Source organism: Gossypium arboreum, chromosome 11 (genome assembly GCF_025698485.1).
Source record: "Gossypium arboreum isolate Shixiya-1 chromosome 11, ASM2569848v2, whole genome shotgun sequence".
Taxonomy (NCBI): domain Eukaryota; kingdom Viridiplantae; phylum Streptophyta; class Magnoliopsida; order Malvales; family Malvaceae; genus Gossypium; species Gossypium arboreum.
Genome location: NC_069080.1, coordinates 5,856,950 through 5,874,294, shown reverse-complemented (window position 1 = coordinate 5,874,294; position 17,345 = coordinate 5,856,950). Strand labels below are relative to the sequence as shown.

At 30.4% G+C, this 17,345-nt stretch overlaps 1 protein-coding gene across 1 annotated transcript; it reads left to right on the top strand.

The window, feature by feature from the left end:
• The first annotated feature begins 7,964 nt into the window (after positions 1 to 7,964).
• LOC108471643 (ABC transporter B family member 27-like) lies at positions 7,965 to 12,755 on the top strand. The gene is made up of 15 exons (XM_053022213.1): positions 7,965 to 8,081; positions 8,151 to 8,225; positions 8,314 to 8,438; positions 9,165 to 9,264; positions 9,472 to 9,643; positions 9,729 to 9,847; positions 9,928 to 10,042; positions 10,252 to 10,392; positions 10,506 to 10,638; positions 10,886 to 10,961; positions 11,551 to 11,616; positions 11,700 to 11,807; positions 11,940 to 12,047; positions 12,143 to 12,340; positions 12,465 to 12,755. The coding sequence occupies exons 1-15, from the start codon at positions 7,965 to 7,967 to the stop codon at positions 12,648 to 12,650; spliced, it is 1,839 nt and encodes a 612-aa protein (XP_052878173.1). The 3' UTR covers positions 12,651 to 12,755.
• The last annotated feature ends 4,590 nt before the right edge of the window (positions 12,756 to 17,345 follow it).

Here is a 17,345-nt window from a genome sequence, read left to right as displayed (position 1 = left end):
ATTTTTACTAATTACTTTAAATTAAGCTAAATTCATCTAATTTAAACTTAATTAAACATATCACTAAACTCATAAATATTTCTAATAATTATTTACTTAATTTATTTCACTAAAACGGAGGCCCGATATTGTACTTTTTTATGCCCGTAAATTTTGAGTCATTACAGAAATTGTCCCACTATATTAAAATTTCATATAAATTTTAATAATTTTTAGGATTTTAGTTGATTCTTTACTTCAATTCAATTTTTAACTCTAAACCCAAACTTTAATCATATAAATTTCAATTCTAAGAATTAATGAAACCTTTTATGTTAATACGTAAGGAGGAAGATGGGAAAATTATAAAGAGAGCGTTATAACTAATTTTAATTATGTTTAAATAAAATTTTAAGTAATGATTATGAAATCTTTCAATATTTTAATATTTACTCATTAATGATGCATAAAACACATGTATCCATCAAATATTATCCCATAAAAATAAAATAAATAACAAATTTTAAGTCCAAATATTAATCATTTGAATGTTGTAAATAAATATATAAGAAAGGGAGTTTAGTTTGAAAAAAGAGAAAAAAGAGAAGAAGATAAATATTGTAGACAAAATTAAGCGAAAGATTCCCCGAGCTAACTCGTCTTTGGGTCTGTCTATATGCAGGGAAGTGGGGGTAAAGTTAATGAAATGAAAATGGTTATGGTGGAGGCCATGTGCTCGAATTATTTGAAAAATGTTTTTTTTGTTAATTGGTTTTCTCATCAAGGGGGCCCTTTGTTTAATAATTTATGTTGAAAGAAAGAAGAAAATGACAAAAGTGTGGACATCGTAATTATTATTTTGAAACATCAAACACATGTCATCATGTCAGCAAATAGTTTTTTAATTAAAGTAGTATTCGACAAACTTTTAAACCATGAAATGTCAAAATCATGAAACTGGAGAGTGAAAAATGCTTTCAACTTTTCTATTCACCCGAAAGACTAACATAATTACATTCAAAACCCATCCTGCAAAACATAGTACATAATTACACCGTCAAGCACCATGGAGCAAGCGACCTCAGTCACCAATCGAACAAGCTGCAGTGTGGTGAATCACTAGCGGAGGACCAAAGTGACAGCGGTGCACAGCAAACTGAGGATCGGGGCTGTCGGAGAGAAGTCATGAGGGCCAAGCCCCATGTTGTGAGTGGGAAGGGGAAAAGATGAAATAACGAGAGGCAGCAAGGTCCTAACTTTATTCTGCCGGAAACAAAGAAAACAAATAGAAAAGCAAAAAAGAAAACCGGACGATGACCGGCAGCCACAATGGATCAAAGGATTAAAATGGAGGGGAAGAGACTCAAGATAATAAAAAAGACTGACCGAACTTACTTTCTTTCCTTTTATATTATGACGATCCCTGGCAAGTACGGTGGTATGTACTGCAATTGCTAGCAACTTTCTTGCCACCCATGCACGGACCATATTGTTTACCCTTGCCACAACTTGGAGTTTTTTTAGCGTTGTTAGTGAATGCAATCGTTGATTTTCCGTTGCTAGCGGCGAGCACTCGGCGGATGTAGGAATCCGTCAACATCTCCAGCTCCATATCGTCACCGATGAAGCTGCTGTAGTCATCATCGTCGAGCCCTACACTGTCACCGCCACCGTGGCCACCCCAGAAAGCGGTGTCATTGAACTTCTCCGCTAACACAGCAACTCTGAAACATTTGGCGTTGAAGATGAGTAATATTGCCATTACAAATAATACTGATAGAGAGATTAAACCTCCATCTCTCTTATTAACAACCCTCATTTTCTTTCACTTTTTGCTTACAAAGGAAATGAGGTAACTAAACAAAGAAGATTGGAGTCGTTAGCTAAAAGGGATCACTTAAATGCAAAAAGGAGAGTTGGGGAAAGTGGGAATCCATTTAGTATACCATCATGTGATCTCAATTGATTTTTGTTTCAAAATATATATTATATAATTAGAGCAACACAAAATATAATTATTTTATATACCTTTTTCACCCTTCTTTATAATTATTTAATTCCTAATTATTTAATGACATTTTAAAAAATTTCATATCATTCACACATAATTTTAATATTTTTTATCTTAAATCTTGAAACCTAAACTCTTAATATTAAATCATCAATCTCGAATCCTAAACTCTAATATTAAACCTCGAACCCTAAACCCTAACATTGGACTTTGAACCTCAAACTTAAACTTTGAACCTCGAGTTTGGGGTTCAATATTCAAGATTTAAGATTTAAAGTTTGTAGTTTAGGGTTCGAGATTTATAATTCAAGGTTCGAGATTTAGAGTAAAAATTACTAAAATTATGTATCCAAACTAATTATATCATTAAATAATTAAAAATCATAAATAAAATAGTAGCAAGAGTAGGATAAAATAATTTCTTCAAACTATTATTACTATTATTTTCGTCCCTTAAACAATTGAATTTATTTAAACCACAAAGCAGATGTTATAAGAAAATGCCAGAATTCATGTGCTTTCTGTTACAAAATTCGTTTTTCTTTATTAATTATAACGGTAATAATTATTAGGTGTATAAATTTCGGGTAAAATTGAATTAATTTGGTTAATCTATCGAATTTAGTTAATTAGTCTATTAACTAAATTAATTCGATTGGGATCGGTTAATAATTTTTTGGAAGTTTGGTTAACGGTTAATTCAGTTTGAAATCAGTCAGTTAATCAAATTTAATAAATAATATTATAATATATAAGTATTCGGTTGGGAGTCGGTCGGTTCGGTTAATTTTTTAGAAGTATAAATTAATCGGTCAGTTAATTTGGTTAATTTTTTTATATGTTTTATACTTGTCCTAAACAAAAATTAAAATACATATAAATTTCAATTAATTAGGTTAACCGACTAAATTAACCGAAAAAGTTCGGTTCTGTAACACCCCCTAACCCCAAACCGTCGTCGGAACAGGGCTACGAGGCATTACCGGATATATCAGACAACTTATGGATATTTTACAATTATTATAACATTCATAGTATAATTGAAGAATTATGTCCCTATAATGGACTTTCAAGCCCAACACAAGTATTAAAGTGGAATGAAACGGACTTGTTCGAGTATTCAGGAAATATATATATTTTTTTACAAAAATTTCGACAACATTTCTTCTTAATTTTTTACATAAAACCCCTGCAAATTCAAACCAAAACCACCTAATCCAAAACCAATGGCATAATAAAAACAATTTAAACCTAAATATATCTAAATCATAACCAATTCATTAACATAGTCATTTAATAACTAAACATTCATAATATTAATCCAAATTAACTAATAACTTCATTCATTTTTTTTTCATTCCAACTTATACCAAATTATATAATATAATATTTACCATTTTATCAAACTAATAACAAAATATGGTATACCATTCTTATAACTAACTTTACAAGTATATCTATATAACTTATACAACACCTAGTACATGCCACTTTCAATTAAGAAAGAAAACATCACCCAAAATCTTTTCATGAAGTCGGGATCACTCGGATGTTGGACCAGACACTAGACTTCTATTAACTCGCATTTGAAACAATCAGACAATGAGTATTTCATACTCAAGTGGTATTACCATAATTCAAATTGCAATAGCAATTAAAAAATAAAATAAGAACTCAGCATCAAATAACAATTCTTTTTTTTTTTAAGTTATCATTAAATAACAATAAATAAACAATCTTTAGCTATTATTCAATTTTAGTTACAAATCACATTTACTGTGTTTTAATCACCACAATCATTTTAAATCCATGCATTTCATTTCCAATCTAAATTTTCAGTCCACAATTTTAATTTCTTTCATATTCACTAGTACAATCGATCAAATTCATTTGAACTTCTCATTTCAATTATTCACCCTATTAACATTTCGGACTTTAACGGATACACGGATTCCAACCCAAACACACCAAGACGGCACATTGTGCCTAAAACGTACATAGTACTCGATCGATGTATCGACACATAAAGTGTCTAAAACGACACACGAGGTGCTCAAATACGACACATAAAGTGCTCGATCAAGAAGCCGCAAATTCCGTACACTTCCATATCCTATGGCATGCCAATTATATCCGACTTAGCCCGACTAGTTAATAGGGTATTTCAATTCTCAATTCACTTTCATTTCCATTCCAAGATTACTTTTCAATTAAAATTTTCACATTCAAATCAATTTACAATTCAATTATACATACACATTCACCATTCAATTCAATTCTCATTCAACTCAAATATCAATACTTACCTTATAATTCACTTATTAAATATAGAATTGATATAAAACATTTAATAAAAAGTAATTTGAATTATAGTAATACAAACCGTGAATTTCTCGCTTTAATCCTCGATAGCTTTCTCCTTTCCTTTGTGCTACCGATGTCTTGGGTACTTTGTTAACTACTGAAAATAATAATAATTTATAATCATCAATATAACACAATTCAATTTAATCCATGAGCCTAAACATGCAAATTTAACCATTTTAATGTATATATATAATTTCACCATTAAGCTGTCTACTTGAGTCATTGTTACTAAATTATTTATATCTTGAGCTCGGAAACTCCAAATTAAGATCCACTAATTTTTCCTGAAACTAGACTCATATATCTTCTCACCATAAGATTTTCAGAATTTTTGGTCTAGCCAATTAGTACAGTTTATTCATTAAATACTCCCCTGTTATTTCATTTGACAGTTCTGACCTCTCTCTACTAAAAATAAATTATCTCATTGTACAGAACTTGAATAAGGTTCTTGTTTACTTATTTTGAAACTAGATTCATTAAGGAGTTCACAAATATAAATTACACTCCATAATAATTTTTGTACAATTTATAATGATTTTCCAAAGTTAAAACAGGGCATCTCAAAATCACCCCAAACCAGTCTTACAAAATTTCAAATATCTCTTGATTCATCAATTCATTGCTTACACTATTTATACTATAAGAAACTAGACTCAATAAGTTTTAATTACATATTTTTTTCATCCTATAGTTCAATTTATAAAATTTTTAGTGAATTTTCAAAATCAGACCATTGCTACTTCCCAAAACTGTTTTGATGTAAAATGTTAATAACCAAATTTATAACACCAATTCACACCTTATGTCTATTCAAATTTCATTTAAACTCAAATTTAACTATTAAATTTTCAACATATTTTCTTAATTCCGAAATTTTCCTCAATTTAGTCCCTAAAACACAAAACTTATAGCTTACTTTGCAATTCAATCCTTATATCTATTTTAACTTGAATTTCATTCAATTAAACCCCTATTTCATTTTTTTTTTATTCAACATGAACAATATTTAGAATTCTAATAACTTTCAAAATATTAATTTAATTTCATCAAAATTTTATTCTAAAGCTTTTAAAACATTAAAATTAAATAAAAAAGGGCTAAATTAACTTACCTATTGAACTTTCAAACCTTCAAACCCTAATTCTCCCTTTTTCTTTTCTTTCTTCTTTCTTTCTTTCCTTCCCCTGCTTTTCGTTTGCCTATTCTGTTTCTTTTCTTTGTTCTTTACTTTATTTTCTTTCTTTTATTTGTTTTAGTTGCTAATAATATATTATAATAATTTATTTATTTTTATTTTTTACCATCCACTTGTCAAAATTATACTATATAACTAAGTAAAAATCTTAGATTTTTTACTCCTTTGTTGCTCATCTTCCCAAATAGGCTTAATTCCTATTTGGTCCTTATTATTTCCTACTAATTTATAATTAAACTTTTACTCTTTATTCAATTTAGTCATTTTTACTAATTACTCTAAATTAAGCTAAATTCACCTAATTTAAACCTAATCAAACACATCGCTAAACTCATAAATATTTCTAGTAATTATTTCGAACTCGATTTACTAAGACGGAGGCCTGTTAATGTACTTTTCCGATGCCCGTGAATTTTGGTTCATTACAGGTTCAATTAATTTTTCTAAAAACAATTTCAGTTTGATTAACGATTAAAAATTTAAAAGATCAATTAATTTGATTGATGATTGTTCGAGTCGATTAACGATTAAACACCTATAATAACTACATAACTTTTCACATATTTAAAACATTCTTGAAAAATTATATTTTTCATTTATGTCCAATGCAATATCAAATGTGAATATTTAAAACAAAAATTAACACTAAATAATTTCTTTGGGTGTGTAAAAACTTTTAGAAAATATTAGTGGAATCTTCAAATTTTTTAAAAATATTATTTTCCTTTGAAGATTTTAGAAAATTTTAATTACACACCTTCAAGTTTTTAAAATTTCTCATTATACTTTTAATTTGTTTTAAAAATTTTAATTAAAATCACTTAAAATATTTGAAAGTTCTCATTAATCTCAAAAAATTTTAAAAATTTAATTAGACCTCAAATTTTTTTTATAAAAAGTTTCTCATTAAACTTGTAAAATTTTTAAAATTTTCTAGACCCCTCAAAACTTTATCCCAAAATTCACCACTGAGAATGCCCTTGGTCCTTCCTAAAATGCTATATGGTGTCTTTTTATTGATTCAGTATTCTTTGGACATCAATTGACCTATTGAAGTATGAATGGCAAGTGTTCTGCGCTTGTTAGGAAGACCTTTCCTTAATGTATGCTTGCCTACTGGTTGGGCCGATGAGGAATATTTTGAATGCTAATTTATGAGGATCCTCAACTCAGAGATGATAGAGAATATGAACAAAGTGGTATAGAGACCACTGAATAAGATCACGAGGTTGTTCAATAAGTCTTTAGATGCAAATATAATAACTTTTTATAACTTAAATATGGTTAAGACTGATGAAATTTTATTTGCAATTTAATTTTTTATTTTTATAAATAAAATAAATTTAAAAAATAAAGAAAAATTCGCAACAGTCATCAAGCCGATAATATTGAATTCGATTATTTAGATTTTTCTATATAAAATTGATTAATTCAACTGATATTCATAAATTTATCAATTTATTATATATAAAATTCTAGCTGTGGAATTATGTAATATACACATCACTAACAAAAAGGTCAGCAATCCAAGACAAAGATGATTCATGCTCATCACCTTACTTTTCCTCTAAAACAAGCATTAAACACAACAAGTTATTAAATATTATTCTTTTAAATCCTTACCATTTCAAATAATAATAAATAAAATATTTTTTTTCTTTATCGGTTGAGTTTTAACTCAATTGGCTTAGATATTGTTGTTAGTAGAGAACAACATGAATTTGAATGCGCTGAAACGTATTATCTTTTTATTTAAAGGTTGAAAAAAAGACTATAAATAATAGTAGACATGGCCTTAAAAAGAGTAGAGATGAAGATTACTCAAAAAAAATAAACCCTTTTTACATAGTAAAATCTCCTTTTTTTTCTGACTAGAATCGTAAAAAAAAAAAATTGATTGCAGTTTTTTTCCTAGTTTATTGATGTAAAAGGCCTCATGAAACATGCCATAAAGCCGACAATGTACCATTGTTTTTTTCCTAGTTTTTTTCCCCTTCTTTGTTTATAATCCCATGACATACTGGCAACTAATTTGCGAAACAATTTCCATTGTTGCATTTGTTTATCAATTTTGAAATTTTATTTTCAAATGTGGAAGAAACAGAAGTTGCATTCTCCTCCAGGCAGTGAAAGAGTCCCCCTTTTGTACAAGGAAATTTGTTTGGTTTTGTATCATGTTTTTCTAGGATTTTGTTTTTCAACTTTCTACTTAACTTTGTTCCTTGTTTTTACTACATTTTAAATATATATATGTTCCAATGCATGAGCATATCATATACTTATTAAAGATTAGAAGGTGATTTTGTATAGTACAATGGTATAAATACAGTTCCATTTATGCAGGCAAATGATAACCAATCATCAAACTGCCCCATATCAAATCCTGAGCAAGACATTGGTGTTGAGGTGATGGATATTTGTTCCATATTTTTATTTCCCAGTTGTGAAGCAGACTTTATTTACTTAATCTTTTATGTGGAACATTTTCAGGCAACCAATGTTGGATTGTCCAGAGTATTTTCACTGGTTAGTCAGAAATATGTTTTTTCATTATTCTCTTTGCATAGTACCTATTGAGTTGGCTGCAATTTGTAGGCAAAACCGGATGCTGGGAAGCTTATAATCGGCACCAACGCGCTTCTTATAGCATCTGCATCGGGTTTCCTGATTGTATGTTGTTCCTTTCCTTCCCTATGTTAATGAATTACAAGATGAGAAACTGGATAACAAGTCAGAAGCTTATGTAATTATATTGCAGCCTAAATATGGTGGAATGATAATAGACATCGTGTCAAGAGAAATAAAGACCCCACAACAGCAATCACAAGCTTTGGATGCCATCAAATACATCATAACATATATTCTTCTGATAATTGTAATAGGGTAACTTTCCGTTTCACATTTTCCTTTTATACACACACTTGTTTGTTGAAATGCTTCACAAGGCAGTGCTCCTTTCTTGGTCTATGCTAAAGACTGTTCTTTGCAAGTAAAAACCATTCGAGGTTCCTTTCAATAGTATTGATACCTTTAGAAAGATCAGAGAACTGGTAAGAACCAAATCTGGGTATCTGTCATGCTTCAACATGGGATCCATATTTTACAAGTAAAATTTTTAAACTTTTGAGATGGATGTCAAATGCATGCTTTACTTCATCAAAATTGCTATTTTTAAGTGAAGATAAAGGACGGGTTTGGGCTTCAAAAGCCTATTCTATGCAAGTTACGGCATTTTATAGAACAGAGCAGTATAATATTAACCTATGTTACTCGAACTTTAATGCAAGTGTTGGATATGAGTATGAATCCAAAATGAAAATATTTGATCTTTTGAAGGATTTTATATTTAAGGGTCCTTGAAAGATCATATCCCATTGCTATATCCAAATGTGTATAGGGAACAAATATAGAAAAACAAAAATTTCAAACAACATGATATAAACTCTAATTGAATATTAGTACCAACAAGAGAATACTAATTGATAGCTTAAATAGAATGGATTTAGTCTTGACTCTGTAGTAGTTGGTTGAGCCTATATTAGTTGATTTTTAACTTTTTAAAATGAATAAATCGACTCTTAAGGTTCTTCTTTTACCCATCCTATTTAGGTCTATATGCAGAGCAGTTCAAGCATGGTTGTTTTCTTCTACTGGTGAAAGGATTGTTGCTAGGCTAAGGCTTAACTTGTTCACTCACCTTATCCATCAGGTAAGACCTATCATGTCAGATATATGTAGAGACTTACGCTCATACTTGTAAAGGACAAAATGGTGAGGTTTTTTAGTCAAAGCGGATAATTTCTCGCAAGTTGAGTGCCGGTGTCCATGGTCTGCAAGTTATTTGGCTTTTCTTTCTTAATACCCTTTGCCCAGCACTCAATGTTTCAGCGGTTTTTATCCTAAAATTGTGCAACAGGAAATAGCCTTTTTTGATGTTACTTCAACAGGCGAACTCCTCAACAGGCTATCTGAGGACACACAGATCATTAAAACTGCAGCAACATCCAATCTTTCAGAGGCACTTCGGAATCTAACAAGTGCCATTATTGGCATTGGCTTCATGTATTCATCATCCTGGAAGCTAACATGTATGTTCTCTGTTTTTGCTTGCTTAACAAGTTTTCATTAATGTTGAGATTTATAGCAGTCACAATTGCTATTATTTGTGTTCAGTGCTATCCTTGGTAGTAGTTCCAGTTGCCGCAGTCGCCATGCGTAGATTCGGACGATATCTCAAACAACTTTCACACACAACACAAGCTGCAGCTGCAGTGGCTGCCTCGGTTGCTGAGGTTCGTAAGAACTGTAACGTGCTTCAAAACTGAAAAGCATTGAAAATTCTGTCCTTCATGACATACCCCTTGACGTTTAGGAATCTTTTGGAGCTATTCGAACAATTAGATCTTTTGCTCAAGAAGGCTATGCAGTCTCCAAGTACTCCGAGAAGGTTGATGAGAGACTGAAGATTGGACTCAAACGAGCTGTGAGTGTCCTTTCTATCTCTCAATCACACACAGATGGCCAGAACACGATATTGCAATTGTTATTTTTGTGGTTTTATCTCTTTACATCAATGATATTCAATTTAGTTAGTTGCAATTGTATTTGTTAAATCAGGAACGCAGTTCGACTGCAACTTAAATCTCTGCATAGATGTTTAGCTTAAGTCTTAACTCTTGTTTTCTACAACAGAAAGTAGTTGGTCTGTACTTTGGAGGGCAGAACGCTGCATCCAAACTGTCAATTTTTATAGTGGTGAGCTATGGAGCCTACTTGACAATAACGGGATTCATGACTGCTGGTTCTCTTACATCTTTCATCCTTTATAGTCTCACAGGTACTATATAAGTTCCAGACAACTCTTATGTTCGATCTGCAACTTTGGTCGGAACATATTAACAGTTATTTGCATAGCATGTTTGTGATGAGCAATCTTTTATTTACCTGCAGTTGGATCCTCAGTGTCCTCATTATCAGGATCATATGTATCTGCCATGAAAGCTGCAGGGTCAAGTAGGAGGGTTTTCCAGCTATTTGATCGTGTCTCAGGCATGCCAAAACCAGGAGATAAGTGTCCAGTGGGGTTAGTCAAATTAAAATTTCATTAAATTTAAATTCCACTAGTTTACACCTATGGCAGGCTGTAACACAGTGGGGTTAGTCAAATTACAATTTCATTAAATTTAAATTCCACTAGTTTACACCTATGGCAGGCTGTAACACAACATTGTATGAGAAATGCTAAAAAGAGGCTTAAACTTTATTTATGCCATGCAAGTTAACCCAATGGACCATCATGTTAAATAAACATGTTATGCTGTGAATGGCAGAAATCCAGATGGAGATGTAGAATTGGATGATGTCTGGTTTGCTTATCCTTCTCGGCCAAGTCATATGGTACTTAAGGTAATGGTTTCTCTGCTACGCAAATGAATTTAAAGAATATCATATACCGTTACACACGCACAGACACACAAAAAAAAGAGTTTAATAGAACATATTCTACTCTAGCAAACTAACCCATGTTTTGCCTCATTATTGTGCATTGATTCAATGGTTTTTGATTTTGTTCAGTTAGCTCCTTCCTTTTAAGACTTGGAAGAATATCAAAATTAAAACAAGGGCAAAATCAAAATGTTCTAATAGCAAATTCTGAATCTTTTGTCGGTTTTTTATCAAATAAAAAAAAGTTTAGAAAATAGACTAAGTTTCAGATTATTTAGTTAATATGGTTTAAATTGATAGGAAAGAGGGAAAGTTTAACTAAGTTTTAATGTGCACCTCACGTGCAAGGTTAGAAGAGAAGTGCTATCCAAAAACGGATTAGAGCAATGAATGTATAATCTAATGAATATTCGAGCTAGAAAGATCTGATGTTGTATTGAATTGAAGTACCAATTATCAAGCTTTTAACTGATAATAATAGATTTACTATATTTAAGTAACAACAATGCATACATTCACTAGATAATGTAAAATCTGAATGGAACTGCAGGGAATAACTATGAAACTGAAGCCTGGCTCAAAAGTTGCCCTTGTTGGACCCAGTGGTGGTGGAAAAGTAAATATTGCCATCCCCTTTCCCTTCCTTGACACTTCTTGGACTAACAAATTACTGAAAGCTGAATCTCCGATCTGTTGCAGACGACAATAGCAAACTTAATCGAAAGGTTTTACGATCCTCTCAAGGGAAAGATTTTGTTAAATGGGGTTTCTTTACTGGAAATATCACATCAATATCTTCATAGAAAGGTGGAGTCTTTTTTGCTGATCTTTCTCAATGTTTGTATGCCTTCAAAACAAACTCCACTCATTTTCTCGTGTTTATATTTAAGGTCTTATATTTTCAGACCTTTATTGTTGGTCTTGTTTTACTAAATACAGGTTAGCATAGTTAGCCAGGAACCAGTCCTTTTCAATTGTTCCATAGAGGAGAACATTGGGTATGGAGTCAATGGCGAAGTCGGCAAAACTGAGATACAATATGTGGCTGTAAGTTAATGATTATAATCCTTTTTACCAATGATAAATGAAACAGTAGTAGATTCACTTTTTTAAAATATCGTGTGCATATAAGATGGGTGCAGAAAATGGCGAATGCCCATGGATTCATTGAAAAATTTCCTGAGAAATATGAAACAGTTGTGGGTGAACGGGGCTTGAGGCTGTCAGGAGGTCAAAAACAAAGACTAGCAATTGCAAGATCACTGTTAATGAATCCCAGTGTATTGCTTTTGGATGAAGCCACAAGTGCTCTTGATGCTGAGAGTGAATACCTAGTTCAGGTCAGACTCTTAGCTGCTTTTCATAAACCTGTCTCCGGGTTGGGCAGATCGGCTCATTTTCGGCTTGCCTCGGCCTGTAGGCCTGGTTCATTATTAATTTAATTTATGTGATGGTGCTTGATAGGAAGCTATGGATTCATTGATGAATGGTAGGACTGTTCTAATCATAGCACATAGGCTGTCAACAGTAAAAAATGCGAACAACGTAGCTGTTATCTGTGATGGTCAGATAGCTGAGAGTGGCACTCATGAACAGCTTCTCACACAGGATGGTATCTACACAGCACTTGTTATGAGGCAACTACAATGATCAAACACTAATTAATAATATCTATTATACTAATAACAATACTTTTAATGTGTTTCTATTTCGGATATTCAATCTCGTAATAAATTATCAACTTTGTTTCAGTAATCCAACAATCTTTAAGCTCAGACGCATATGTTACATGAGAAATTGGTTCAACCTTGAACCAAAAACAAAAAATATGAATATCTTTCGCTAGCATAAATATGAATATCTCATGAAAGGAAAACCAAAAACAAAAAAGGACCGAGGAAAGCGATATCAACATACTCCGTGCTCTGATGCAAAATGTCTAAGCCATCTAGCGGTCGAGCACTAAAGACCATTTTTACGGTATGTGTATGTGCATCTGCATGTTCACTCAAATTCGAGAGGATAACTTCCCTATACCTCATCAAATGATGCCCTAGTGGGGGACTCCCATGAAACATCCGACAATTAGAATCTCTCAAGGTGAAGTGAGTTTCGAGATCTCTACAAATAGTTTGTGCAAGGCTTGAGGCTTTGAGAAAAATGGTGAGTGGTCAGCACCTTTTAGACGAAATACTTTTTCCGGTGGGCTTGAGTTAATCATGCTCTCTTGAAGCACCACTGGTATGGCATTATCTTCAGGAGTTTCTACATAAAAACGCCTCACAGATCCGTATTTCATGTCAGAAAGTGAAAGCTTCTCCAAAACTGGTGCGAATATGGGATCGGCCTCATCGAAACAGATGCTAATGCAACATCCTGGCCAGCAAAATGTGGAATAAAATCAGCAGTTGTAATTTTGAACATCGACACACATAGAAGATAAATTGAGTTTTTTGAACAATATAAAATCAAAAGATTAGTTAATCAATCAAAATGATTTAGACAACGAAGTTAGAAGGAGATGACAAACTACTAATTACCTAACGTGTTCACATTGCAATTTAAATATGAAATTTTACAAGTATTCATAAGAGAAGTATGTGGTTATGGAGATCATGCACATTGTTGCCAGCCAGTGTGGTAGAATATCTAACAAGGATGCTAAATGATCTCGTTGTAAGACATATAAGTTGCACACTTTGTTTTTGGCAGGTTGCTAAGACATATAAGTTGCACACTTTGTTTTTGGCAGGTTGCTAGAATTCTCCTGTTTATGTATCTATTTTACCATATCTACTTGCACCATGATCCGGTAAAATGCCTGCAAAACTCTTATCTGGTTTTAGCTATAGGTGTTTATTATTTCCGAGCATCAATTATTTTTCCAGACATTTTGAATTCTAACTATTAAACTGCTGACGCATACCATATGTAACTTCAGAACATAGGTCTATTTTGTTATTGAAGTGCTGAGAAAACTTAAGTTCACTTCACGACTGACGATAGTAAATCTCGATATAACACCCTTAGCCATGCTTTGTTCTTTATGCGTTTACATGGATTTGGCATTTAAAAATCAATTTTTATTTTTTATTTTATTCTGAAAATCTATGAGTTTGGTTCTATGTTAACAGCCAACCGCCACTTTCTCCTCAAACCAGGTTAAGCAGGTTAATAGTTTGGGACAGTTGTTAATATCCATTGTGCCTTTAGTCCTATCAGTTATGAACTTAATGTGGTTCGGAAAGATTATCAAGAGACTAATGAAGACATTAGCAAAGAGGCATTGAAATGTACATCGAAGCAGATACTGGTAAAGTGAGAGTGGGAAAGAGAAACCCTTTCATTTAGGCTTAATTCCCTGTGCATTCCCTGTTTGACTTTGTGAATGTTGTAAATGGTGTAAAGAGTACAGGTAAAAACCATAAAACTGTAATGGCTTCTGCTTCAATGTAAAAAGGAAAAACCCATCTTGTAGTGCTGAAAAATGATTAACAAAATCTGAATAACGATGGATCGATATGAAATCTAGTTGGAAATAGTAAAGGGCCAATGATGGAATTTTTTCTTTGGGTTCTATATTTCAAGTCACAGTGGATTACATTACGCTCATGTGTATGAAGGTGGTTGAATAAATTTTGGTGCTCCATGAGATTATGTCATTGATTTTCATTGCAATATACAATCCCTTACCAAAGCTCCGAAAGGGAAATTTTGTGAATGTTATCTTTGATCCATTAACATTATCATAATTAGGTCAAGCATCTCATTCTTCTTTTCACTCAATTATTGATTGACAAAACTTTACATATGATAAATATAATTAGATTGATTATCTGTTGAATTGCAAAATATTAATTGTATAAAATAATATGCAAGTATGTAAAAATCACTTAAATAAATCAATATTTTATACACTGCTAATAAAATTTAAAAATTTCACAAGTAGGATTGAATGTCTACAAGTGAATGTAGGATATAGCATAAGATTTAAAATATATATATATATATATATATAATAAAAGATAATATTTAATTTATTGTCGGTGCATAAACTATATACACCATCAACGCATCACCATTCCCCACATCATTAATGAGTTAAATATTAAAAATGATTAAAATTTTATTTAAATGTAATTAAGATTAATTACAATTTATCATCTTCATCTCTTAATAACAATACAAAAGTTTTAACTTAGAGTTTTAAAAATCTTGAAAAAAACCTTAGATTGAATGAAGACAGTTCTTTTTCTTGTTCTTTATTACTATTGGCGCGATTTAATTTTATTAGCAGAATAAATTTGAAGGTATGATTTTATTACCTTGTTAAAACTTAGTTTATATGATTATGGATTTTGAAAAATTTGTGAATTGTTTTAAAGTTTAAAATCTTTTAATTGGTTGCTTGAACAAGTAATATTCTAAAATATAGTGCTAATTATTATTCATTGAAAGTGTCAAATTTGATGGGGCAATAACTAAAAAGAAACTTCTAATATTCATATTATTGATGATTTTCTTTGAAAAAAAGTATTTTTGATAGAAAGGAATTGTCCCACTATATTAAAATTTCATATAAATTTTAATAATTTTTAGGATTTTAGTTAATTTTTACTTTAATTCAATTTTAACTTTAAACCCGAACCTTAATCATATAAATTTTAATTATAAGAATTAATAAACCCTAAAGTATTTTCTTTTTATGTTAATACAGGAGGAGGAAGATGGGAAAATTATAGAGGTAGAGTTATAATTAATTTTAATTATGTTTAAATAAAATTTTAAGTAATGATTAAGAAATCTTTCAATCTTTTAATATTTTTTCATTAATGATACAGAAAACATATGTATCCATAAAATATTATCTCATAAAAAATAAATAACAAACACAATTTTTAAGTCCAAATATTAATGATTTGAATGTTGTAAATAAATATATAAAGGGGTTTAGTTTGAGAAAAAAAAGAAAGAAAGGAAGAAGATAAATATTGTAGACAAAATAAAGCGAAAGATTTCCTCGTCTTTGGGTCTGTCTATTTGCAGGGAAGTGGGGGTAAAGTTAATGAAAGGAAGATAACATGATAATTAGATGAGAATAAAATTGATTTGATTAAAAATTTAATAAAATTTTTAAATTTTGAATTAAAAGTTGAAGTTATTTATGTTAATTAAGTTATTTGGATTAACTCAAATAAAAATTAAGTTTTTCAATTTAAGTTAAATATGAATTATACAATTCAATTATCTCAAAATCTAAATAAGAAAAGACAAAACTATGTCATTTTGATAAATGCTTACATTTTCTAAAGTTAAAAGTCAAAACCATTTTATGCTGTTGTGATAAATATTTACTCGTTAAGTTAAAAAGTACAATAATTATTTTGTTTATGTAATTAAATAATCTTGTACTTTGTCTACTAGTTAAATAATAAGTCCATATAAATATAGCATTAAGTATAAATAATATGATTCGTTAATACGACTCAACTTGACTCGAAATTTTTTGACTCGATTCAAAAAAATTTAAATTGAGTTCAATTGCTAAAATAGTATTCACCAACTCGACTAATTCAAACTTTTTTAACTCAATTTAACTCGACTCAATTAAATACTCACCCTAATAAAAACATGTTTTTTTGTTACTTGGATTTCTCGTCCAGAGGTCCCTTTGTTTAATACTTTAAGTTGAAAGAAAGAAGAAGATGACAAAAGTGTGGATATAGGAATTATCATTTTCAAACATCAAACACATGTCATCATGTTAGCAAATAATGTTTTTAATTAAAGTAAAATTCGACAAACTTTAAACCATGAAAATGGAGAATTAAAAATGTCCTTTTTTATAAAATTAACCTAAAAAATTTAATTAATTATATAAATGACTTATTTTTTATTAAACACGTAAATAACTTAAAATCTAAAGTGAAAGTTAGTGGACCCAAAGAGTTTGGCACCACCAACATTCCACGTTAGCAACCGGGATAAAAAATAATTTTTTTAGTTGAGCCATGTAGAATGACGTTACTTGTATAAATATTAAAAAAATACTATAATTTTTAAAAATAGGAGGACTTTAATAAAAAAATTTATTTTTTGGTGGAGCCAAATAAATTGAGATCACCAGTTTCAATGTGATTTTCTTTTAAATTTTCTAAAATTTTAAATATATTAAAAAAGTTAAGTATAATTAATTTTAAAAGTTTAATATATTTAAAATTTTAATATACTTAATATATATTTTAATAGGTAAAAAAGATTTTCTTAATATATTTAAAATTTTAAAAACTTAAAAAATTAAATATATTAAAATTTTAAATATATTAAAAATTATTAAGTATAACT